Below are 26,511 nucleotides of genomic sequence, written 5' to 3'. Positions count from 1 at the left end.
TCAACAGGGAACCCATCCTCATTTGGGTGAAACAGAGAGCAGGAATTGATCTGCATTCATACTATGTGTTAGGTGGCAGCCAGTTCAGTTATAACAGTCGATGTTAATTGATGTTAATATGAAGTCCAGATAGTTATTGGAGACTCGGGTAGACTTGTAGGAAATTCCAGTCAATGGAACACTCTTCCATTTTCATTCATTTCATTTCAAAATAAAGCACTGAAAACCCTGACAGTGACTGACCAGTCCTCTGAAAAAGACACTTCCTCTTCCTCCCTGTGACTCACTTCCTCCCTGTGACTCACTTCCTCGCTGTGACTCACCATTTCCAGAAACACATCAATGCACTACTGCATATGTACGCAAGACATGCAATCCTTTCTATTATTATAATCAGCAGTCATTAGTGTGTGTGTGTGTGTGTGTGTGTGTGTACTCCGGTTTCACAGTCCAAAGACTTGCAGATTAGGCTAATATCTGTTCCTAAAGATTAGTGTGTAAATAAGTGAGTATGTGCCCTGCAATGGTTCGGCACCCTGTCCAGGGTGTACCCCGTCTCATGCCCTAATTCTCCTGGGATAGGCTCCAGGTTCCCACAATCCTGAATACAGGATAAAGTGGTATAGACGATGAGTGAGTGAGTGAGTTAGTACCTGCCATCATTGATACTAAAGGAGGCAATTTACATTGCATTGCAAATTTAATTGCAAACCTTTGAACAGGGATTATTTCATCATTTTCTTTACTGTCATGTTTTTTTTTGGATGATTGTGCCATTCAGCTATGCCTTACATATAAACTTATAACTTATTCCTATAAGAAATAAAAGAAATTAGTTTTGTATAATACAGTATACTGTTCTTGAACATCTCACCTCTTCTGCTGTTTTACACTTTGACCAGTAGATGGCAATCGAGTTTACTGATGACTTTCATTTTCAGCAGCAAACACATTTCGCTCTGGCGATTTTAATTTCCGGTGTAAATAAAACACAAGCGTGAGTATAATAAAGCTGATGGGTTAATTAGCGTTAGATATTAACCTCTAGCTAATTACCAGTTAAACAAGTTCAGCAAAAGATTATATATATATACTTCTAACTAACTTCTCTAAAACATTGCCACAACGTGGAAAGCAGGCAGTTCTTTACGATGTCTTTTAGCCTTACAGTTTTCCCTCATTACTGCAACTAAGAGGAGAAACATGTTCCAGCATGACGATGCCCCTGTGCATAAAATGAGGTCCATGAAGACGTGGTTTGCGAACGTCGAAGTGGAAAAACTCACGTGGCCTGACCGCAAAAGCACTGAACACCTTTGGGATGAATTCTAATGTCAGCTGTCCCCCAGGCCTCCTCACTCCACATCAGTTTCTGAGCTCATTAATGCTCGTGTAGCTGTATGAATACAAATCTCCAAAGCCATGAAATCTAGTGGAAAGTCTTCCCAGAGCGGATCCTGTTGTCATATCAACAAAGGTGGGCTAACTTGGAAATAGGATGTTTCACAATGCCAAGTGTCCACATATTTTTGGCAATCTAGATTATATCAATTGCAAAAGTAGCCTACAATTGAATACACTGGATGCTGCATTTGTATATAGTTCATTTAATTAAAAAAGATAAATAGTAAAACCAGTATCTGTAGTTGAAAGTATTTAAATCAGCTAGAATTTATCTACATGATTATTAGCTAACTATTGTTAAATAAAAAATCCACATAGAATATATTTTTCCCCAATACTCATTCATAAACATCCTACAACAGTAGTTTAGTAAAATGTGGTACAGAGGTATACATTAGCATGTGGCATTGCTGACTCAGCTTCAGTGTTAGTTCGATCCTGAGCTCAGGTTACTGCATACATGGAGTTTCACATGTTCTCTCTATACATTCTAGAACATGTGCAGTGAACATATTTTAGGCTCAAGAGTATCAAACCCATGTCTGTTAATTTTAGTGTTGTGTACTTCTCCACTCCTTTTCTGTAATATTCTATCTAAAAGTTTCTGAGATCACACCCACTTTAAAAAAGTTATAATATGTAAAGATAATATTTTACCGTATTTCTTAGTTATGTATAAAAATGTTTTATGTCCCTAAACAGTTATCTTTATAATTTTGGAATTTTGCTAGAAAAAAAATAGCTGTGAAAATAGTTTGCAATTCACTGACACACATAGTCTATGTTCATATTAGTAATGATCAGAACTCATTTTTAAGAGTGCAGAAAGATAAGAGGAATATAAAGTAGTATATGTCAAAACTTTGTGTGAATGTTTTAAACTTTATTTTAAAAAATTTACCATGAGGAATAAAAACAACCTTTCAAATCAAAAGAAACTGAAGATTTCCACTGCACAAAACAGTTAATGGATATTTATATTTATGTTTTATACTGTAAATGCATATTATATATATAATATATAAATAACATGTCTGAATCAGCAGGAAATTTGCCAGGACCCATGACAGAAAAGTGTCCAAGGATCAGTTTTTACAAATCACCCAATTTAGTCAGTTCTTCTCAACTTCCAGACTCAACATTTTCTCTATTTTAAAGTTTTGTAAGAAATTAACCATACTGACAGTATCTTGCAAAATATAGTGCAATTGCAACTATACTTAACAGTATGAGATCAAAATCTAACATTTTGATCATGCACACCATCAAATTATTTGGTGACAAAAATGGACAGCATATAACAAAAAAAAAAAACACCTAGTATTTGAACAAATTGATAACCAATACACACCTGCGTGCACACACACACACACACACACACATGAAACAATATTATGCAGTGCTAATCGCAGGCTCTGGATTTGAATCCTACTGAAACCTTGTAGCTTAAATTTAAAGAAAGAAGTCCACATACAGTATACAAACCAAACAAAATGAAGGAGCTAAAAATGCTAAAAAGTACAGTAGCTCCACCACTGTTAGACAGTGTGACTCAGAGGTGGAAGGAAATGACTTAGGAAGTAGCATTGTTCTGTCCAAGACATGCATAAAACTATATTATTTTAAAGATGCTGAAATTTTTGAAAATGTGTGTTTTGGTGTTTGGTAAAAAAAAAAAAAAAAACTAAAGATGTCGCTTAATAAAATAGTTTTTTTGAGATATGGATTGTTTCTCATGATTATGAAGGGTGCCAAAACTTCAGGAGGGCTCTCCATTGCTACTGTCATTTACAATGAGTCAATGTTTACTATTATAACTAGAAATCTAATCTGGTGTTTGTGTTCTTCTTAATATGTGCTCTATCTACCTTTACCTAACAGCTGATTTCCTTTTCAGCTTTATGCTATACACAGGCACGAACTCTATGGCTGATAAAAAAAGGTCCCTGAAGGGTCAAAGGTTAGCAAAGTGTAGCTTAGTTTCAAAAAGCTCTTTGTTCCCTATAAAGCTGCCCTATATAGGCGATGAACTAAATGTTTGTTCCCGTTGATGTAGTGCACTATCAGGGAGCCGTTTGGAACTAAACCATGTGCGCTTTCGCCTGATTGGTATTGCGCATGCGTAGTAATGGTACGCATGCGCAATTCGAATTGGGCAGGGGAGGCGTCTCGGGTAGCGTCAGATATCTGTACTACACAGTCTCCTTCAGTTCGCCCTCCAATCCTTTCGGTTCACCGCGGCTGTGCAGCGCTGGTGTTAAGTTAATTAAACTTATTTAAGTTAATCCATAGATCCTTCTATTATCAGGTAAGTTATATAAAATATGTTTAATTATATATACACATCATGTATTGTTATATGTCTCTTTTTGGAACTTGTATAACCCTGTTTTGCAGTTTGCTAGCATGGATGTGCTAGTTAGCCGGATAGCTTAGCTTATCCTAGCTCTGTGTAAATGACAGCTCGTGCAGGGTTGCTCTTGCGCAAAAGTAGCTGCGGCACAGAAGTGTTGAAGTGACCTTAACCCGCGACAGTCAGTGTGTCAGGACGCCTGTATGAGTGTGTGAGAGATATAGTGTGTAGTTAAAGCGCGCGGGCTGATGAGAGCAGCGCGTGGCTGGAGCTCGGTCAATGACAGGCGTGTTGCTTGCTAATCTGACTGAATCCACCCGGGTGAAGGTGGACTAGAAGTTAGTCCAGAGGACCCAAACACAACCAGCTCGTTCATGGGGATGTTATTTGTTTTTTTTTAAGCTAAAAGTGCTGGTTAAGACCTGAACTGGGAGTAAGATCTGGTTATGCGGCTTTCTGATTAGCTGTTAGCAAGCAGGTTAGCAGTATAGCTCTTGAACTGTGACACGATGTTCCCAAAAACTGCTTGGCTCACCGCCTCAGCCGTGCAAACCTAATAACCGTGATTTCGTCTAGTCAAATGTAATATCATCATTGTCTGAGGATGGGGTACTTGGTTGAAAATCTGGCCGGTGTTTGAAATGTCCTGAGTAGCCAGTGAGAGCGCATGATCAGGGGGTGGGGATGTGCCGGTGTTCAGCTGCATCATGTCAGCGTGAGCAACCAGTCTCTCGCCAAGATGGCCTCCACTTTTAACCTTGTCCATATCTCCTCAATATTCCCGCTTTATAAAGCCTTTATTCTTTTTTTTTTTTTTTTTAAACTGTTTGTAGTAGAAGCACAAAATAACCTGGTGAATAAGATGTTAAATAAGTGGACCAATGAACCCTTGAGGACCATTCTGTCCTCTCAAAGACATTTCCCCTAAATCAATTAGGCAAACATGAATCAAATTTAGAAAGCTGTCTCCGTTTCGATTAATGCTTTGTCAGAAGGTATTGTAAAGGTATCTTTCCGAAGGTTAGACAGGTCTCTGAAAGTCAAGGACAAGAAGGGGCCATGAACTTGGAAATATATACCGAATGAGTTGTCACCTCTGAATGCTGCCTTGTGTAAAGAAAGTTCACTCAGTGATTATAATAGACCATCCAGGAATGCAGTGTACATGATTTCTGTTCACTTCCTCATGAAGGACTTCTAAAGGTGTGGCCTGCTGTAATATCTGATTAGCTAATTCATCTGTATGCCTCAGGCTAATGTATTACAGTATCTGTTAGAGGAAATATGGCAAACCAGAGAAAGTACTTAGCAGGCATTTATTTATGCTTGTTTTACATAGGAAGTTTTCCCATAGGTCAGTTAATACCAATTGATTATTTTTTGTCTTGTGGTTTGGTTGTGGGTGTTAGTTACTATTAATTGATGTTTTTAGTTGACCATGGTTTCTTTGTACTGTACAGACAGAATGGCAGTTCCCCCAGCATATGCCGATCTTGGAAAAGCTGCCAAGGACATTTTTAACAAGGGATATGGTAATATGATTGATTAATAAGTCAAGTCAACTGGCATTTTTATGTGTGTGTGGTTCCGTATAGTAATTTGCTCTGTTTTCTGAAAGGCTTTGGTCAGGTCAAACTGGATGTCAAGACAAAATCAGCCAGTGGAGTGGTAAGTCTATGGTGCTTTCTAGTTCTAAAGCCATATGAAATGCTCAATTTGTCTTCTACATGCGTTCTTCTACATGAGTATTTTAAGGGGATATTTAGAAAAACTAACGATGTGCGGTGCATTATAATGTTTCCATTATCTTTTACATTAATGTAGATTGCCTAAGGTATCATGTCTTGTGCAACAAGATTGTTTAATGTATTAAATACATTTGTGCTGAGGGTGTTGTAAAATGCACTTTTCCTTTCCTTCTGCAGGAGTTCAAGACTTCAGGTTTCTCCAACACTGACACCAGCAAAGTGGTGGGCAGCCTGGAAACTAAATACAAGAGGCCTGAGTATGGCTTGACCTTTACGGAGAAGTGGAACACTGACAACACTCTAGGAACAGAGATCACCATTGAAGATCAGGTCTGACTGCTGATATTATATTTGCATGATGGATTTGTGATTCATTACACTTTTATAACATTTCTATCCGTCTTTTTAGATTGCAAAAGGGCTGAAGCTGACTTTTGATACAACCTTCTCACCAAACACGGGGTAAATATCTTAATCTATTGATGCTTTGAGTCTGATTAGGAAATTATAGTTTGTGTACCTTAAAGCATCTTGGATAATTTAGTGGCAACTTAAAGACAGTTTAAAACCACTTGTAGACTCCTACGGGATTATTGTAACATGATACCATATTGAATGAGTCATATGTTGTCTTGTTATAATAGAAACATGGTGGACAACATACAGGGACTAATAAAACCGAAGAAATCATGTATCATTTTTAGACTACATGTTTGATATAGTGTGACTTGGGTAACTGGCTTATTTAAAAAAATAAAAATCATGAACAGGATCAATCCATGAAAGGGTTCTAAAGCTTAATGATGTCCTTTTTTTTTTTTTTTTTTGGGAACTTTGTGTGTTTTGCTTCTAGCCAAGAATCATTGTACTGTACTAATGAATAAATCTGCTGGTATAGTTGAATTTTGGCTATTCTGCTGCCACCATCAGACAAAAAAAAAACTGCAGTGAGTTGGACATTAGGCCTTCTATCGATATTTTGCATAAAAGAAGCTGCAGGTCAGTCTTACAGTGAGGTGCCTTTTGCCTGAAGCTATAGGTGTACATCAAGACCTTGAACGTTTACAACAGCAGCAGAAGTACATGCTTTCTAGCTGCTTTGCAGAAGTGAGTGCAGTAGTAGATATTTAATTATTTTGGGTTATTACTTTTACAAGTAACCTCAAACATGATTTAAAACAAAGTGGGTGAACAAAAGTTTCCCAAGTTGCTCAGAAAAGTTGAGCAGGAAACTGATCTTTGTTTTTATGTTTTTGTTTGTCAAAAACAAAAGTCAAAAGTTGTACTTGCCTAACATATACCTAACTGGTAATCTTGTTAATTTATACTGCTGTTCTATCCTAATTCTGAGTTAGGAACAAGGCTTAGTTAAATAACACGTCACTAACTATACCCAAACTAAGGTTACTGTGTTCCATACCTTTTTCTGATTTCGCACAAGTACTGTAGCATATCGTCTTGTGCCTGTGCATGGTGAAACTCCAGGCTTTGTGGTTAACTCTTAGTATACAGGGAATCACACACCTTTTAGGACTGATTAGCTTTCAATTTGTTATTTTTTTTAACCAATATAATAGCTTTGGTCCTTGTGGTGAAACGAATGCCCTGCTGAATAATGCATGTTTCCATACGCATAGGTATATGCAGGTCATCAATTATGAATAAAATGTAAACAAAGTCAAATTAAAGAAACTGTGTTAATAAGCTTAGCTTCATTGCATGAGTTGTTTTGAAAAAAGGAATCTGGTCCTATAAACTTTTTAGTTAACAGAATGTTCAGTTATGTTTGTGAGCCCTACGCTGTAGTGTAATAAAATATTTGGAGGGTTTTTTATTATTTATTCAAATTGTACTATTTTGTTTTTTTTTTTCTTCTCAAGTACTAGCACATGGCAGTGTGTTTTATAACAAAAAATAGTTTGTTGTATACCTTTTATTTTTACATTTTATTGATTATCAGCTTCAATATTAAATATTCATACATTTTTGTTGATTAGTTTAATTGTGGCATTTTGCAACAACATGGAAGTAATACAAGCCCAGCATTTTTACAGTGCTTTGGTTATTTTTAACATTGGCCTGCTTAAATCGCAGATTTTCTGCTGACCACCAGCAAAAAGAAGGCCTGATTTATAGTGCAGGTTGAGAGAGAACCATTATTCTCTCCTGGAGCATCATCAAACATTTCGGTTTAAAATCTTATTTTAAGTTACTGCTGAGAGTTGTAATGTTATATTTCGCAGTGGGGTTAGTGGGTTTATTACACCACTTCTCCTGAGTTTGTAGTAATGTCGTTCATGCCTTCTTGACCTGAATTATTTGTGCAGGAATGGTTTCTTTAAATACCTCACATGTACTGTAGCCGTAATAGCCCATGGCTGTGACAGTTAAAATTTTTATGTGAACATTTGCATTCTGTCAAGTTTTGATTTATATACTTTAGTGATGAATACTTCATTTTTATCATGAGTAAGGTTTAGCTCTATCTTGCCTTGGAAACCTGTCTGTTCTAACATCAAGCACTGTTCTTGTTAATAGCAAGAAGAGTGGAAAGGTCAAGACAGCCTACAAGCGGGAGTATGTCAACTTGGGCTGTGATGTTGACTTCGACTTTGCTGGTCCAACTATCCATGCTGCTGCTGTGGCTGGTTATGAAGGATGGCTTGCTGGATACCAGATGTCCTTTGACACAGCCAAGTCCAAGATGACCCAGAACAACTTTGCTGTAGGCTACAAGACCGGAGACTTCCAGCTGCACACTAATGTGTAAGTGTAGATATGTATAGCTTTACTGCTGCTGATGATAGAGTATTTCTCCAAGGTAAACATTGCATTTTAAGATGGAACCATCTATTGTAATAAAATGTGGCAGTGGATATCATTATATCCTAATTGTATAGTGGAGTGATTAAGTAGATATAAAAAAAAATATACATACTAAAATGCACATAATTCCTGTTAAGAGTATTGTTTTGCTTTCTGTAGTAATGATGGCTCAGAGTTTGGAGGCTCCATCTACCAGAAAGTGAGCGATAAGATGGAGACAGCAGTGAACCTGGCCTGGACTGCAGGCAGTAACAGCACACGCTTTGGCATCGCTGCCAAGTACCAACTGGACAAGGACGCTTCCATTAGTGTGAGTGCATGCTCTCTTTGTAAATATTATACATGAACCCTGGCAATTATGTCACACAGTTGTCCATTGTGTCATGCTTATATTAAATAAACTTATACAGGCATGCGATTTAGCAACTTTTGGTTTCTGAGCAAACCTCATTCCCAGTGATTTCTTCAAGATTTTTTTGGCCTTTATGATCATAATTCCTAACCTAGAAAATGTTTCTAATAAAAAAAAAAAAGCGCCAAAAAAAACCCTTTATCATCACCTTTTTTATGAATGACTATAAAGCAACTTAATGCAAAGGGTATCCAAAGCATTAGATTTGCGTACTGCTGACTGTAGCGATGTAATTAAAACCCCAAGTGTTGTGAATACTATGAATGGAGTGGTATTACATTTCTTTGTTTAAATATCACCTTCCTTGCAGGCCAAAGTGAACAATACTAGCCTTGTTGGTGTTGGATACACACAGACCCTAAGACCAGGTATGGTGTTCTTTCTATCAGCATATTCTAACCCCCATATTAGCACGTCATATTATCTAAATGATTAAACATGCACAAACACACAGGTTCTAACTGAGAGGTTTGAAAATAATTTTTCACATGTTTACTTTCACAAAAAAATTGCACCTTTACCTTCTGTGTACAATAATGAAGGTTTTTTGCTTAAAGCAAGCCTGAGGCCTCCTTGTCACCATGTGGTAATGGTTTTGTGCAGGAGTGAAGCTGACCCTGTCTGCCCTGGTTGATGGAAAGAGCATCAATTCAGGTGGCCATAAGCTGGGATTGGGGCTGGAGCTGGAGGCCTAAAGTCCTGCACTTACTTGCATCAGGGACAAGGGAATATCAGAGGAATCTGGCCTTAAATCTTAACCAGCAGGGGGATTCTGGATGGGAAGGGATGCGTTCAAAGACTTCAACAAATACAACCATTTTTAGTACCCATTGCAATTTTCATTCTTTTCCCCTTGTGGTGTCTGTTTTTTCGTTAGTAGCACTCATAAGCACAGTCACTTTTGGTTCTGCTGCAAATTAGATTTCTTATCTGAATCTCACACTCCTTTGGCAGTTTCTCTGCAGCTGCAACGGCCGGTTTCTACGCCTGCATGTTGTATTTGCTGTTCAGTAAGACATTTGTGTTATTCAGGAGAATGTGATTTCTTTTTCCACCTCTTTCATCTGATATTCCTTAGTCATCTGAACATAATGTGTGCAACCATTAACTACATTTTAAAATTCGTATCTGATTATATTTAAATAATGTACCTTTTCTTTCCATACACAAAACAAGAAACTTGCTCTGTAATACCACTTTCCTCTGTCAGCCATCAGGATTTGTAACAACGTTGTACTTGAAACCTGCCCTTAAACTAAGCAGTTTCTGGGTGGCCTAAGTGGATGAATGAAAGCAATTGAACTTGTTTGGGAGAGTATGGCTGGCATTGTGGTTTTTCTTTAGTTTTTTATTTTGCTAAGATGACTAGGTTAAGCTTATGGTAATGCCAAAATGGTTATGTTTTGAGTTCAGTACCTAAAGTTTCAATGTCGCCATTACGAACCTGACTTGCTGAGGTCGTGCTTTCACAAAACCTTAGAGGTCATCATGTGTATGTGCAAACTTTTCAATAAAGTCTTTGAACCTCATTTGACTGCTTGATTGTATTTCTTTTTAAAGAATAGAACTATTTGAATTGGCTGTTAAGAAGCAGTTATATTACCACAATCCTAACGCAGTGGTTTCTTTAAGTTGTCAAACTTTTATAGGTGTACCACATCATTGTTGGAGATCTTTACTCTGGAGAAATGGTTTCAGGAAGCTGCCACTATTAATCATTCAAACAACCCTAGAATATCTTCTTGTACTACAGTGTATAAAGAAATCTTAATTTAGAATTTTGCAGGCTGGCTGAGTTAGAGTGAACATGGACCTCATCATATGTCCCAGTTAGTCCTCTGAACTTTCCAGTGTTTTATAACAGCACTGATGTATTCTTTATTTGGGTATATCTAATCTATGACATCATTTAATAATAGTTCCTATTCTAAGGCAAATCTTCATGGGTGGCCCAAAATCCTACACCCATAGCCACTTTTTGTTATAGAAAATCAAATACCTTTTTTAGATGTAGGCTCAAAAGGGTTCTCGACACAAACCGTAGATCCAATATAGACAACTTAGTGCTCCCTCTTAATTCTGTATTTTTGTTTAAAATCTAACTCATCTGATTGTAGTGGGTCTTGGTTTTAGGCAAATACAATTTCAGACAAACAACATATAACTTTTTTTCTCTGTGCCATTATTTAACAAAAAAAAAAAAAAAGGAAAAAAAAAACACATGAGGGTACTATTAAATACTCTCTTAATACTTCCATGGGATTTAGGAGGGTACGTTGCAGCCAGGTGCTGCTGTATACCAGAATATTTTAAAGGCAAACGTAAGGCCATCTGTCGAACAGCTAAAGCTTGGTCAAAATTGGGTCATGCGACAGGACGATGACACCAGTAAATCTACATCAGGACTGCTGAAAAATAAAGGTTTTGGAATTTTCTAGTCAAACTCCAGACTTCAACCCATTTTGGAATGTTGTGGCAGAAGCTGGGCATAAGTGAATTCCCAAAAACCTTAATGAACAGAAGCAATGTTGTAAAGGAGAATGGGCCAAAACGATGTGAGAGACTGATAGTTGTACAGAAAAAGATTAAAGTCTAAAGATGGATCTACAAGCAATTTAATAATGTGGATCCTCAGTATTGCCTGCATGTATTTTTTGGGCTTATATTTTTGTTTATTTTGTTCATTATAAAGTTATATGATGATGCTCGTCTGAGGTTGTAGTTGGCCAATATTAAGACCATTGATCATTTTTGTTAAGTTTTTACACAACAAAAAACTTAAAAGAGGAAGCAATAATTTTAACATACGACTGTAGAAGCAAATTACACCCCTCGACAACTTTCTGAAGTTAGTAGTCTAACAGAATGAGCCCAAAACAATCCTGTTAAAGGAGGAAACCCTCCTTTTAAAGCATCAGTTCTGATACATAAAAAAATGCTCAACATTCTTCTTTTCAGTGAATACATGTGCATAATAATGTCTACAATAATCTCCACAGAGCTAATGACACTTAAGTGATTGTTATAGATTTATTAGTTTGGGAAGGTTGTTATGATGCCTACCTATAGAATCATAGCTTCACATTTCATATTACTGTTTTGCAATTTCTTTTACAAAGAAGGGAAAGAACACCAAAAACCACTCAATATGCTGAAATAATATTTACTCTTTCAATATATAGCATTCTCTTAAATATACACATTCATCTAGAAGCAGTTCTGGTATAGCAAAATATTTTCATTTGAACATATACATTACTTTTTTTGTTTATTCATAAGCCTAAATTTATAAGCCTAAATTTATGCTAGTCATAAGCACACATGCAAAAATCTGTTCTTATGTTGCATGTAGATTAACGCTGCAATTATTTGTTGTTTCATGCAGTTATATAGTTGTTCATGCAGTGTCTTAAAACATTTATGGAGAGTTTAAATGATTTATCTAAACCACAAGTTTTTATCATACTCTGCATTGCTAATACTGCCTGCATGGTGTCTCTAAATTTATACATATATTAACTCCATTCTCAGTTACTGCTGCCACGTTTGTGCTGATTTCCTGCCCTTTCTCAGCTTTAACTTTGCCTTTCTCTGTAGAGTCAGATTTTTTTGGAATCTTTTAAAGGGGAAAAAATCCTTCTCAAGGTCTTTACTTTTTGTCATGTCCATCTTGGTACTGTCCGTCTTTGTATTAGTTTCATATGATTTCTCAATTTTTGTGTCCTTGATTGCATGAAAGTCTTTGTCTGTGTCTTTCTGATCCTTCCTTGGCTCTTTTTCTGGCGAGTTCTTCTAAACACTTTGTTCAGGTTGTACATCTTTAGACGTTTTATTGTCTAACTCTTTTGGTGTTTGTCCCTCGGGCTTGATTATATCCCTTTCTTTGATATCTTCAGAAAGTTTCTCTTGCACAGATTTGATTTCTTTTGCATGAGGTTTTGATTCTTTGTCCTCCTGAATCTCCTCTTTATGTATTTCAGATGATTTTGTTTTAATGTTTTCCTCTGTTTTAAGACTGGGAACCATACCTTCTTTAGTACCATCTGCCTTTTCATGAGACTTCTCCTCTGATTTTGTCTCTATTGCGGCAACTTTTGGCTGCTCTTTGATCTGCATTTGATCAGACTCTTTGTCTGTTTTCTTTGATTCAGTACCTTCCTCGTTTTTTGCACTGTCCATTATGTCCTTTGTTTGAATCTCTTCAAATGGTTCAACTTTTGTTTCTTTGGGAGGAGCTTTGGAGATATCCTCTTGTGTTCTCTGTGCCTCTGTAGACTCAGCACAGCCTCCCTTTTCTGGTTTCACGGTTTCTGTAATGTCCTCTTTTTTGTCCTCTTTAGATTCTATTTCTTTTCCTTCAACTTGAACTTGTGCCTCGGTCTTTACTTTTTCTGCCAGTTCTTTTTGCACCTCGTCTGGTTTATCCTGTGCACTCGCTGCTTTAATGATATAAAGTACATCAGCTTGTGGTGTTTTGACACTCTGTTTGGAGTCTGCTTCACTCTTAGCAAGTGTCTCTTGTCCTGCCTCAGCTTTTTGATGAACTGGCTGTTGGTCAGCAGGGGATGTGACTTTTCTTTCAGATGGTTCAACTTTTGTTTCTTTGGGGTGATCTTTGGAAACATCCTCTTGTGTTTTTGGTGTCTCTTCTGGTCCCTTTTCCGGTTCCACGGTTTCTGTAATGTCCTCTTTTTTGTCCTCTTTAGATTCTATTTCTTTTACTTCGCTTTGAACTGGTGCCTCTGTCTTTACTTTCTCTGCCAGTTCTTTTTTCATCTCTGCCTCTTTATCCTGTGCACTCGCTGCTTTAGTGATATCGAGTACATCAGCTTGTGGTGTTTTGACACTCTGTTTGGAGTCTGCTTCACTCTTAGGAAGTGTCTCTTGTCCTGCCTCAGCTTTTTGACGAACTGGCTCTTGGTCATCAGAGGATGTGTCTTTTCTTTCAGATGGTTCAACTTTTGTTTCTTTGGTAGAAGCTTTGGAGACATTATCTTGTGTTTTTGGTGCCTCTTCTGGTCCCTTTTCTGGTTTCACTGTTTCTGTAATGTCCTCTTTTTTATCCTCTTTAGATTCTATTTCTTTTACTTCACCTGGAACTTGTGCCACTGTCTTTACTTTCTCAGCCAGTTCTTCTTGCATCTTGTCTGGTTTATCCTGTGCACTCGCTGCTTTAATGATATAAAGTACATCAGCTTGTGATGTTTCAACGCTCTGCTTTGAATCTGCTTCACTGTCAGGATATGTCTCTTGTCCTGCCTCAACTTTTTGACATACTGGCTGTTGGTCAGCAGGGGATGTGTCTTTTCTTTCAGATGTTTCAACTTTTGATTCTTTGGGATGATCTTTGGAGACATCCTCTTGTGTTTTCGGTGCCTCTTTTGGTCCCTTTTCCGGTTTCACGGTTTCTGTAATGTCCTCTTTTTTGTCCTCTTTAGATTCTATTTCTTTTACGTCTGTTTGAACTGGTGCCTCTGTCTTTACTTTCTCTGCCAGTTCTTTTTGTACCTTCGCCTCTTTTTCCTGTGCACTCTCTGCTTTAGTGATATAGAGTACATCAGCTTGTGATGTTTCGACGCTCTGTTTTGAGTCTGCTTCACTCTTAGCAAGTGTCCCTTGTCCAGCCTCAGCTTTTTCACATATTAGCTGTTGGTCAGCAGGGGATGTGTCTTTTCTTTCAGATGGTTCAACTTTTGTTTCTTTGGCATGATCTTTGGAAACATCTTCTTGTGTTTTTGGTGTCTCTTCCGGTCGCATTTCTGATTTCACAGTTTCTGTAATGTCTTCTTTTTTGTCCTCTTTAGATTCTATTTCTTTTACTTCGCCTTGAACTAGTGCCTCTGTCTTTACTTTTTCTGCCAGCTCTTTTTGCACCTGGTCTGGTTTATCCTGTGCACTCGCTGCTTTAGTGATAACGAGTACATCAGCTTGTGATGTTTCGACGCTCTGCTTTGAATCTGCTTCATTGTCAGGATATGTCTCTTGTCCTGCCTCAACCTTTTGACATACTGGCTGTTGGTCAGCAGGGGATGTGACTTTTCTTTTAAATGGTTCGACTTTTGTTTGTTTGGTAGAAGCTTTGGAGACATCCTCTTGTGTTTCTGGTGTCTCTTCTGGTCGCATTTCTGGTTTCACGGTTTCTGGAATGTCCTCTTTTTTGTCCTCTTTAGATTCTATTTCTTTTCCTTCAACTTGGACTTGTGCCTCGGTCTTTACTTTTTCTGCCAGTTCTTTTTGCACCTCGTCTGGTTTATCCTGTGCACTCGCTGCTTTAATGATATAAAGTACATCAGCTTGTGGTGTTTTGACACTCTGTTTGGAGTCTGCTTCACTCTTAGGAAGTGTCTCTTGTCCTGCCTCAGCTTTTTGATGAACTGGCTGTTGGTCAGCAGGGGATGTGACTTTTCTTTTAGATGGTTCAACTTTTGTTTCTTTGGGGTGATCTTTGGAGACATCCTCTTGTGTTTTTAAAGTCTCTTCTGGTCGCTTTTCTGGTTTCACGGTTTCTGTAATGTCCTCTTTTTTGTCCTCTTTAGATTCTATTTCTTTTACTTCGCTTTGAACTGGTGCCTCTGTCTTTACTTTCTCTGCCAGTTCTTTTTTCATCTCCGCCTCTTTATCCTGTGCACTCGCTGCTTTAGTGATATCGAGTACATCAGCTTGTGGTGTTTTGACACTCTGTTTGGAGTCTGCTTCACTCTTAGGAAGTGTCTCTTGTCCTGCCTCAGCTTTTTGACATACTGGCTGTTGGTCAGCAGGGGATGTGACTTTTATTTCAGATGGTTCAACTTTTGTTTCTTTGGGGTGATCTTTGGAAACATCCTCTTGTGTTTTTGGTGTTTCTTCTGGTCGCTTTTCTGGTTCCACGGTTTCTGTAATGTCCTCTTTTTTATCCTCTTTAGATTCTATTTCTTTTACTTCGCTTTGAACTGGTGCCTCTGTCTTTACTTTCTCTGCCAGTTCTTTTTTCATCTCCCCCTCTTTATCCTGTGCACTCGCTGCTTTAGTGATATTGAGTACATCAGCTTGTGACGTTTCGACACTCTGTTTTGAATCTGCTTTGCTGTCAGGAGGTGTCTCTTGTTTTGCCTCACCTTTTTGACATACTGGCTGTTGGTCAGCAGAGGATGTGTCCACCTCCATAGAGTTCATCTCACTAGTTTCTCTGTCTATGTTTTGTGTTTTTATGTTAGAGGAATCTTCAGGCTTAACTACATGATGTGACTCTGTTTTTACCTTTACATCATCAAACTCTGGAGTCTCCTCTGTGGGAGTTTTTGCTGACTCGGTAATAGCCTCCTGCCTAGCTGTTTGCACTGTTGGCTTTGGTTCTTCATTAGTGGCTTGGTCTATTTCTTTCGCTATGTCCTGTTTCACATTTTCAATGTCAAGAGCTACCTTTTCTTCGACATCACTACTAATATCTGCTTTTGTTTTTTCTTTTTTCGTATCCAATTCTGTTTCCTTTGTTTTGGAGTCTGTTTCATTATCTTGTTTGTAAATATTATCTGTATCTTTCTCTCCAGTTTCTTTAGATGCATTTAAACTATCTTGGGCTAGTTCAGTGTCCATGTCACATTCCTTGAGATCCACAGAAATATCTGTAGACTCTTTTAGTGGTTGTTCTTCCTGTTCTGTAGGTTTCTCTTTATTGTCCAGTTGTTCTGCAACTGAGCTGCCTGCATTATCCTCTGCACCTGATTCTTGGGACTTTGTTTCTTCTAAATCTGCTTCACTTTCTCCTCCTGCACTTGCATGCTCTTTTTCAATACACACTTTATCCCCATCCATTAGTTCTTCAGCATCTTCAGACCCAGTGTCTGATATCTCAATGTCTTCACTGGTCGTCTCTGTAATGATCTCCTCGACAAACTTGTACTGTGGTTCTGCTTTCCGAGTGACTCCCGCCATCCTTGGGATGCTAGGCAGAGTATAGATGGGTGACTGCCTGTAAACATAAGGCACTGGTATCTGTGTGTCAGAAAGGGTGGAGTATCTTGACTCCTCGCCCTCCAGCAATTTTCTGTAAGGGATACATAAATACAACACGGTTTTAATGCAGCTGTTCAATAAGTGGCGCATTGTCATGTTAAGTGAAACGCTGTTGAGACTGTGACCTTCACCTGTACGAATAGATTTCAGCATCCAAGGCCATTTTCACATTTAGCAGATCATGATACTCTTGCACGTGGCTGCTCATGTCGTCTTTGGTGTTTTTCAGCTCTTGTTCCAGCTCTCTAATGGTGTCCTGTATACAGATGTTTGTTTTTTTTTTAATTAGAAACAGAAAATTACTGCAAATTATTCGAGACTATGATATGACTCTTTTAGTTTCCTGCTTCTGAAGCACAACCATTGCGCAATTATTATTTAATACATATAATCTAGACTTAACCATACCGTTCTACAGGATTATTGATTTATTGATTTATTGATATAACATTGACTTCGCATGTGTGCCAGAAAACTGACCTGGTAGTGATGGATTTCGGCTGTGTGTCGTTGCTCGAGGTCATACAGCTGCCTCTCCATAGCTCCTTTCATCCCTCTGACGGAATCCAGCTCCACGTTCTTGGTCTGCAGCTGCCTTCTGTACTGGCTGATCTCAGCTTTGGTGGCCATCAGCGCGTCTCTGTCGCTCTCCGCGGCTTTGGTGAGCTTGGCCAGCTGTGTGCTGAGGCGCTGCTCGGAGTGCGTGTCCAGACAGACCGCGCGAGCCTCCAGCTGTGTCCTGATGTGCCTGAGCGCTGCGGTCAGCTCGCCTTTCCCGAAGCCGCTCACTTCTGCGGGAACTCGCGCCTCCTTCATTCGCGTCAGGATATCTGTCACTTCAGCCTCGTGGTTTCTCTTCAGGAACTCGATCTCGTCTGTCAGAGCCTTCGCCTTTCTGTCCATCTCCTGCTCGGCTAAATTCGCGCTGTCGATGTATTTCCTCAGCGCGGAAACGCTCTCCTCGGCTTCAGCCCTGCTGCGCGCTTCATCCCGGCATTTCTCCCTGAGCGCCCTGAACTCGTCCTCCACACGCTTCTGCTCCAGCTCCATCTGATGCTTCTGCACGGCCATCTCACACACCTGCCTCCTCAGCTCCTGCAGCCCCGGCTCGTACTGCTCGGCCAAAGACGCGGACGACTTGGCTTTCAGTCGGATGTCCTCGATCTCCCTCTCCAGCGCTCTGTTCTGGCTTTCCAGGCGATGCACCCTCTCGATAAAGCCCGCGAATCGGTCGTTCAGCCCGCGAAGCGATTCTTTCTCGTTGCTCATCGCTAGAGGCATTTCAGGCGGGAACTGCCGCGAGCTGTGGCCTGGTTTGGGGGCTGATGCCATGCTGAGGGCCATGCTGAGGGCAGGTGTCCTTGTGATGTGCGCTGGTGGTGGTGATGGAGCCGGAGGATAGCGGCGCTCTTCTCGTCTCCAGCCGGGTCCGGATAGCAGGCGCTCCATCCTGAGACTCGGATGTCTTTTCCCCTCTGCAGAGTCCTCGGGGTTTATATACTGCAAGAGGTGTGAAGCTTGCAGAACTGAGGTGTCAGTAACACACAGAATGAGCAGATCAGCAGCAACAGCAGCACCAGCACGCGCATTCAGTCTGACGTCATACCAACCTCCTACATGTAGGCTTTATTGTAAAAAGACTCACTGAAGGTTTATAGATACAGTATACATTATATATATATATATATATATATATATATATATATATACATATATATATATATATGTATATATATAGGTCTTTCGGATGCTCATATATATATATATATATATATATATATATATATAGAGAGAGAGAGAGAGAGAGAGACAAACAAAGAAGAAAAATATATATAATGTATTATTGCAGAGAGTAATGTTTAAAAAAAATATATACACAAGAAAAACTTGACCAATACACACACACACACACACACACACACACACACTCATACATGTAGGCTTTATTGTAAAAAGACTCACTGAAAGGTTTATAGATACAGTATACATTATATACAGTATATACAGTATATATATATATATATATATATATATATATATATATATATATATATATATATATATATATATATTGGTCTTTCGGGTGCTCATATATATATATATATATATATATATATATATATATATATATATATATATACTATATATATATATATATATATATATATATATATATATATATATAGAGAGAGAGAGAGAGAGAGAGAGAGAGAGACAAACAAAGAAGAAAAACATATATAATGTATTATTACAGAGAGTAATGTTTAAAAAAATGTATACACAAGAAAAACGTGTATACATTTTAAGGCTCAATTTATTGCTATACTGTGCATATTGATATATATGATAGTATTATGATAATAATAGTAATAATATTATCTAAATATAATATACATCATTTCTTTTCCTAAAGTGATGGTTGACTCTGTATAAGTGCTCATTGCTCTTAGAAAATGTAATACAAGGTGTGTATAACATAAGGATTAGTGTTTTACATGAATCCAGTTATTTCAACCTGAGTTTGAAACCAATCAAAAGCATTTGAGATTTCCTCTGCTTTTGACCCTCTCTGTAACTAATCAGTAGTTTTCCCACTTGGTCAGGTGCACAAGATGCTGTGTTTAGAGCCTCACAAAAATCTCTGTGGTTTATTTTACAAATTGACATTTTAAATCTGTGAATACTTTAATTCATTATTTGAAAATAAATAAACATAAAAAACAAAGCAATTATTTTATTTATTTTACATTTCAATAACAGCCAACAGTGATAAAGAAAAACATTACAATTACACATTTTACACAGTACCTAAAAGCAACACACCAATGATAACATTGTTAAACAATTGCGTACATAACTTATAAGAAAGAAAGATAAAAGAAGAAGAAGATAAATAAATAAATAAATAAATGGGCTACCTGGTAGATATAAGGAATGTACAACATGCATCAGTAGGCTATGAAGAGTTAAATATGAACAGTGGGCCTGTCTTTGAAATTGTCCAGATAGGCAAGAAATGAACCCAAAATATGTAAACAAAAAAAAGTTCCAAGGGTTTGGATCATGTGAACATTACTTTTTCCATCTGGATACTAGACACCATTTCCAAAATCCACCTTTATAAAAAAAGAATGAGATTTACAGTATATTTAAATTAGTCTCTTATTTGGCATTAAAGATTTCTGTAAGACTAAACTAAGAAAAATGTCTGACCAATATCCTGCCAGTGTATGACAATGCCACAAAGTGTGTGGTGAGGTACCTTCTGAAATTTTACACCTGTCACACTGAGTTAAAACAGATTGATAAATCTTGTGCAGTTTGGATTTGGAGTGAAGATGGGGTATAACTGAATCAAATGGCGTCTAATGGAACAAGAGTGTATTCTGGCCAGAATTTAAATCCACAAGGGTCCAGGCAGGTTATACAAACAGAGATACAAACAATGAGACTAACTGTATAAGAGGGACGCACCAAGACATCAATCAAAGGATGTTATGTTGGTACATTTTTATTTATTTATTTATTTATTTATCTCTGACTAAATGTTTGATCTGTAAATGCCTGATTATTTGTAAAAAATAAAAACAAATATAGTGTTTTTAATAGTGCGTATTTCAACTTTCAACTCGACAAACACGCCCTGTCCTACAACAAAGCATATTTTTTAAACTTGGTTTTTCTTTCATAAACAGTGTTTTGTTTTACAGATGTCTAAAGGTAAGCGCGTTATTTTCTTCTCTGCTGCTTATTTAATGCATTTAATAACATAAATTATTTTAATGAATAAGGTCTTAACAAACAGAACGCCAATGATACCAGGCAACATTGTAATGTTTGATTCTAAAGCTGAAATGTGCATAAACCTGTGTGCATCTTGATGCTTGTGTGTAAGCCTTGGAATACCGATTATTCTATTATAGTGGTGTGTTTAGATAGGGGGGCTTGTAGAACTTGATCTGGATTTTGTGTCTCGCTTTGTGTGTAACACAGAATGGCACTGTAAATGTCATGGGGCGGGTACTGAGTATATGCACCTGTGTGTGTGTGTGTGAGTGTGTGTGCAAATTAAACTGTGCTGACCGGCACACTAAAGGGAAACCTTACATTTCTGAGTAGCCTCACTGTGAAGTCCAGGACCCCCATGGCACTTGGAAAAAAGGAGGGGAAAAAACCTCTGGCGCCGCCCCTGGTCAGGTGTGATAAAAACAAGGAAAAGTCGTGACGTAACAGCACGCAGACCTTAAAAAGTGGCCTAAAGATTTTACGTAGGCCTAAAGATTTTACGAAAATGTACCAAAGTCATCCTGATAATCCTCTGATAATATTTCATAGTCATTGCTGTGTCATGTCATGGGGTGTTGCTCAGTATATCATATATCATGAACACAATGTTGCTATAACAATGTCAGATACAGTTTAGTCACAAAAGAAGTCTGACTAAACTGTGACAAGAGAGACAAAGAGAGTAAATGATGAAGTCCAAAGTTGTCGAACTCATCAAACCATGTCTTTATATAGTCTTTGCTTTGTGCACCAGACTCAGTCATGTTAGAATAGAAAAGGGCCTTCCCCAAACTGTTGCCACAAGGCATAGCATTGTCCAGGATGCTGAAGCATTAAGATTGCCCTTCACTGGGGATAAGGGGCATGATTGAAACACCTGAATTCAATAATTAATTTAATTTAATAATAAAAACAAATACTTTTGTCCATATAATGTATTTCAACTTATGTGTGTCATCTGTGTCTTTTGGTGACCTGATGTGATACTGTATTTAGTTAGTGACTGTAGACATTGCACTATTTGGCCTTGGAGATGCATGCCACTGGGGAAAATCTCTAAATTCTCCCAAGACTCAGGATCTGTGCAGTGCATTAACAGATTACATTCTGCCTTCAGTTACAATTTATATTCTATCCAGCTAACAGTAAGCAACTTGTTTATTTTTTAGCATATTTATTAATGCTGTATATGTTATTATTTAATGAACACAGTTACTCTTTCCCAGGTCAGTGATGAATGATGATACTTTTGTTGAAGGAATGACGGTAAATTCTTTTACCTCTTATTTAGAAACTGTGACAGTCATGTTGATGTGATTTTATTCTCAAACCTTGAACATAAAACACATGTACTGAATAGTTTGTCAGTACACCTGTGGTGACCTATTCAGGCATACTGTGCTGTTTGGAACACTGCCTCTGAATATTACTCATTTACCCAATTTATACCAAAGACACAAATGACATAGTCTTTAAGGTCTCCCTAGTGACAAGCAATGATGCAGTTTAGTACTATTTTTAAAAGACTATTTTTTTCTAAGATTTTCATCCATAAAGTCAAGTGATATTTGTACAGATATTCTGGCAGCTGTCGGTAAAAATATCTGCTCGGAGGAGAACTTATCAGTGACTCAGGTTTAGGATGTTTTCACTTTTTTCTCTGTTGTATTGCTTGTCAGTTCAGAAAGGTTTTTGATTTTGCTTATAGCATTCAGCTGCTCTAGCCTAGGCATCATGTGTGTACTGCGTTTTCAGGGTATGGCTTTCAATAGACCACAGAAGGGAAAGACTGTATGAATTACATTTTTAAAGCACTAGAATGAATCACTTTTCATTTATGCTGTCATTTCTGAGCAGTGGTTCTCTGTTTTATACACTGCAGACAATTTGGAAACAACAGTCAGCTTACAACATCTTTGGATTATGAATGAAACTGGAGGAAACATGCAAACTCCATAAACATGAACAAGAGTTTCAGTACCCCCAACCTTGGGGGTTCAAGGCAACATTGCTAACTCTTAAGCCACTATTCTGCTATAAAGCACATACTATGCCTTTGGAGCAAGAGCTTCATCCCTAGAAAACCTTTGATCATTTTTATGAAGCCCCTAATAATGAGTTTGCCAGTTAGATCAGGTGGAATAAGCAAAATGCTATAGGGGAGAAGGTTCCATGACTGGAATTGAAAAAAAACAACAACAACAACTCTTTTAAAGGTTGCATATACACATTTTAAATAACAGACAAATGTCCTTAATATATTGTTTATTTGTATAGGCAGCAGAAAGTCATCAGTCATGTTGAACAGTTAGAGAGAAACTGAGTGGTATACATGCATACACACACATTACAGTATGTTAACATAAGAATATGGATAATGATGTATAGGTTATCCATGTCTTTCAGTTAATCTGCTGTTACAAACTAGTCCTCCTTTTACCAATGTTGTGCAAAAGTTTAGATGGTTGAATATTAATCCAAAACCTAGATAATATTACTGTACATCTACATCTAATTTAAAGACAATTATACAAAATACTTATAATGTGAGTGGTACTTCCCCTTATTTTCTGTTGTATGAAAAAAAAATGCAGAGGAGCGCAGCTGAATTCAATTTCAGGTCATAGTGGCAGGAAGAAAAAATCTAACCGACTGTAAAATAGGGATTACTGGAGTGTGTGAATGTCATCAGTTTCAGTTATGAATGGTTGTTTGACATGTTCGTTGGTTAGGAACACTGACTAAAGTGACATTCAGAACTACAGTATGGGAAATCTTTAGTTAGCAATCAATCTTCAGCCTGATATTCCCGAATTAGTTAGTAAAATCACATTTTTTATATAAGGCTTGAAATAGGCTTTAAAAAGGCTTAAAATATTTCACAGTGTAATATCTAGAATGTATCTTGAATATATCAGAATTTCCCCGTATGAACTTTTTCAATATATTCAATTTTTTTCAAGATGCTCTGTATAGTAAAAAAAAAACATAACATTGATTATAAATAATAAGCCCCAATAGAAGCCACCAGAGCAGCTTCTACAAGTCTCTAACACTGTGAACTGGAAGGATAAACTTCATTCTTTTGAGGAAGTTTGGCATTATGGGTCTTTCTGTGAAGAAGATGTTCAGGTGGGTTGATATGGACTTGGGAAAAAGTTGATTGTCATGCTCATCAAGCCACTCAGTCAGGAGATTTTTGTGTTGCAAGGTAGTCTTATCATATGTTGTACTTATAGAAATATACTTGACATTAATCATTATTACTGAAGATTCTATGTGTTTGATATCAAGTTAAACCTTGTCTTTTGGAGAAAAAACTAATCTAACTCTCATTGCGCTCAGTATTTTCTCTTAAAGAGTTCATGAACTCTCGAATCTGGTACACATCCTTTCTATCATTATGAAGAACTTTGTAGAGTCTGTTTTTGCAGATCTTCCACTCAGTGGATACTTTTTGCAGTACCATGCCCTTTTTGTAATGTGTAACTGCTGTTTTCTCTGAGCCCAGACGGTACATGTTGAAGTCTCCATAAAAGCGATGCCAAGCCTGGAGATCTGCCGGTTGCAGGTTCGGGCGTGCATACAACTCTTGGAATTTTTGCTTCGCGTTAGCATACTTTCCAACTTCAGCATACCTGAGTGCTAACTCAAGCTGTGGGTAGACAAATTCTGGATTTAGCCGGGCTCCCTCTTCCAAATGGTGTATGCAAAGGCTTAGGAGCTGTGGGTTGTGTGTATCTTTTAACTGCATGGCTTTCCAGCGGTAATTATTGGCAATTTCGTGATGCAATCGTGAGGAGTTTGGTGCTTTTTCCAACATTTTCTTCAGCGTCTCCAGGGCCATGTCATAGCACTGCTCCTTCTTCATGAACCTAGCAACTCTCAGGACAACACAGAGGTCATACGGAGCCATGTGCAGTGCTTGATTCATGTGTTCCCATCCCTTTGCATTTCTCTGGTTCTTGTGGCACTTGAGGCCTATGAAGACATAGATCATGGCATTGTCTGGATCCAGTTTTAGGGCTTTCTTTAGCTGGTTCACTGCCGGCGATTCTTCAAAAGCTATGCGCTTGTCCTCCCTGATCTCCAAGCCCTCCAGGTGAAACAGAGCAAAGGCATAGCCAGTGTTCCACTCTTTGTCTTCTGGTTCTTTCTGTACAGCCTCATGAAAGATCTCTTTTGCCTTGATATAATGCTTTTTGGAGAAACGCAGAAATGACCACGCCTTCTCACTCAGGACCTCACGGGGCATCTCGTCTGGCGGAGCAGGGATTGCTCCAGCGATTTGTGCCAATTTCTCCAAATACACTTTAGCCGTGGTATCATCAGCCATGTGATGGTGCAACCAGGCTAAATTTCCATATGTTACTATATTGTGGGAATGATCGTTCTGTGCTTCTTTTGCTTTTTCCAAATACTCTTGTGCCTTGTCACTGAAGCCCTGGAGGTGATAAATGTAAGCACAGAAATTCAACTCTCTCTGTCTGAAATTTCCTTCATGATCAGTTTGGACTGACAGACTCTCAGTAAATTTGATCTCCAGGTAATTGAGATCAGCATCGTCTTTCTGTAAGCCCCAAGTGAAGTGGCACTCCAGTTTGTTAAGTTCCTCTTCAATCATCTTCCTGTAGAGAGATTACATGTTGTTTTGCAACATTCTTTCAACAATATGTTAGAAGAACTACATTAAACATCTGATATCAAAATGACTCCATCACTTTCAGTATGAATATTAGTGCCACGTCATGGCATGTTATGAAAAAACGACAACACTCTTATGTTCCTGTAGGGAACATATAGTGTAAATGAAACAGCTGCGATATACAGTATAACACTACTCACTCTCACTCTCTGATGCTCTGATCTTCGCAGGCTTCACTCTGTCTGCTGAAACCCGCTCGACATTACTTCTTCATGTAGATCTGGCGCAAGGCATCAGTTAAGTTTTACTTTCGATTTCTCCTAAAAATCGATTTAAACGAAACCGAGCGCTGGGCTTATAAACTGTGTGTGACTTATAAACTCGCCACTCACACAAGTATGAAGTATGTTACAGCCCAGTGACGCCTAGACAAAATCAATAATTAACGAGGAGATAGTAAGTGGAATTGAAATATTTTGAACTGAAACAGAACTCAATGTTTTCAAACTCAATCTATTATCCCAATTGATTGTTTTAAATAAGTTGTAACGTTTCTGATACTGATTTAAACAGCAATTCAGTTAACCGTCGCAGGACGTATGTGAAAGGACTGTTAGCTCCATCTAGCGGCCATGGACTGCTATTAAACCTCCTTCAACATAGCATCTAGATACAGCAGATAGATAGATAGATAGATAGATATCCCTCAACAACATACTTTTAGATATTCTTTACATTAATCATTATTGCTGAAAATTCTATGTGTTTTATATAATGTTAAACCTTGTCTTTTAGAGATAAAAACTAATCTAAGTCACAGTGTTATAGAGTTCATGAACTCTTGAATCCGGTACACATCATTTCTATGATTAAGAAATGATTAAGAACTTCTAGTGTCTGTTTTTGTTCCAGATCTTCCACTCAGTGCATACAACAGAATATATGCCATTACTGTAAAAGAAATGCAAAACAATAAACACACACACACACACACACACACACACACACACACACACACACACACACACACACACACACACACAAAACATGACCAAACACAATTGGCATGACCAAGTCAATTTTATCCGGACTTGGGACTGGCACTAAATCTAGTGGCTGGAGTTTGGGCATTGGGCAGGAATTGAACACAGGCTTTCTGCATGGCAGGTAAGATACATACTGTGCCGCCAATGCAGGAAACCACTACTTATCATAATTTATGTAATGCTGATGTAAATGTATCACACAAAAATACACACACTAAGGGCAATTTGGGAACGCCAGTTAATGCCTTTCATTTAAAAAAGCATTTAATTTATTTGCAATTAAAACAAAAAAGTTTTAT

The 26,511-nt window shown here is 38.0% G+C and overlaps 3 protein-coding genes across 3 annotated transcripts; 1 reads left to right on the top strand and 2 right to left on the bottom strand.

The window, feature by feature from the left end:
* The first annotated feature begins 3,573 nt into the window (after window positions 1-3,573).
* vdac2 (voltage-dependent anion channel 2) lies at window positions 3,574-10,272 on the top strand. Its single transcript, XM_053502303.1, has 9 exons — window positions 3,574-3,712; window positions 5,218-5,289; window positions 5,376-5,425; window positions 5,683-5,835; window positions 5,915-5,967; window positions 8,044-8,271; window positions 8,491-8,641; window positions 9,054-9,111; window positions 9,347-10,272. Exons 2-9 carry the CDS (start codon window positions 5,223-5,225, stop codon window positions 9,436-9,438), a joined length of 852 nt encoding a protein of 283 aa, XP_053358278.1. The 5' UTR covers window positions 3,574-3,712; window positions 5,218-5,222; the 3' UTR covers window positions 9,439-10,272.
* A 1,587-nt stretch (window positions 10,273-11,859) lies between these two features.
* LOC128528514 (uncharacterized) lies at window positions 11,860-18,266 on the bottom strand. The gene is given in 4 exon segments (XM_053501382.1): window positions 11,860-12,356; window positions 12,359-16,766; window positions 16,867-16,991; window positions 17,216-18,266. Coding segments are annotated over 4 exon segments (5,640 nt in total). The 5' UTR covers window positions 18,185-18,266; the 3' UTR covers window positions 11,860-12,218.
* Window positions 18,267-22,771: 4,505 nt separating this feature from the next.
* On the bottom strand, window positions 22,772-25,503 carry ifit8 (interferon-induced protein with tetratricopeptide repeats 8). Its single transcript, XM_053501332.1, has 2 exons — window positions 25,367-25,503; window positions 22,772-25,149 (listed from the first exon to the last, which is right to left on the bottom strand). Exon 2 carries the CDS (start codon window positions 25,143-25,145, stop codon window positions 23,847-23,849), a length of 1,299 nt encoding a protein of 432 aa, XP_053357307.1. The 5' UTR covers window positions 25,146-25,149; window positions 25,367-25,503; the 3' UTR covers window positions 22,772-23,846.
* Window positions 25,504-26,511: the final 1,008 nt, after the last annotated feature.

This window comes from Clarias gariepinus, chromosome 8 (assembly GCF_024256425.1).
Source record: "Clarias gariepinus isolate MV-2021 ecotype Netherlands chromosome 8, CGAR_prim_01v2, whole genome shotgun sequence".
NCBI classification, from domain to species: Eukaryota; Metazoa; Chordata; class Actinopteri; order Siluriformes; family Clariidae; genus Clarias; species Clarias gariepinus.
The sequence above is the reverse complement of the archived record's forward strand: the minus strand, read 5'-3'. Positions and strand labels throughout refer to the sequence as shown.

Excerpts from the sequence above, each read along its gene's own strand:
- vdac2 (XM_053502303.1), top strand. The coding sequence starts at position 5,223 with ATGGCAGTTCCCCCAGCATATGCCGATCTTGGAAAAGCTGCCAAGGAC. Across the intron at positions 5,836-5,914 it reads AGATCACCATTGAAGATCAG|ATTGCAAAAGGGCTGAAGCT; the intron begins GTCTGACTGCTG and ends CCGTCTTTTTAG. Across the intron at positions 5,968-8,043 it reads ACCTTCTCACCAAACACGGG|CAAGAAGAGTGGAAAGGTCA; the intron begins GTAAATATCTTA and ends TCTTGTTAATAG.
- ifit8 (XM_053501332.1), bottom strand. The coding sequence starts at position 25,145 with ATGATTGAAGAGGAACTTAACAAACTGGAGTGCCACTTCACTTGGGGC.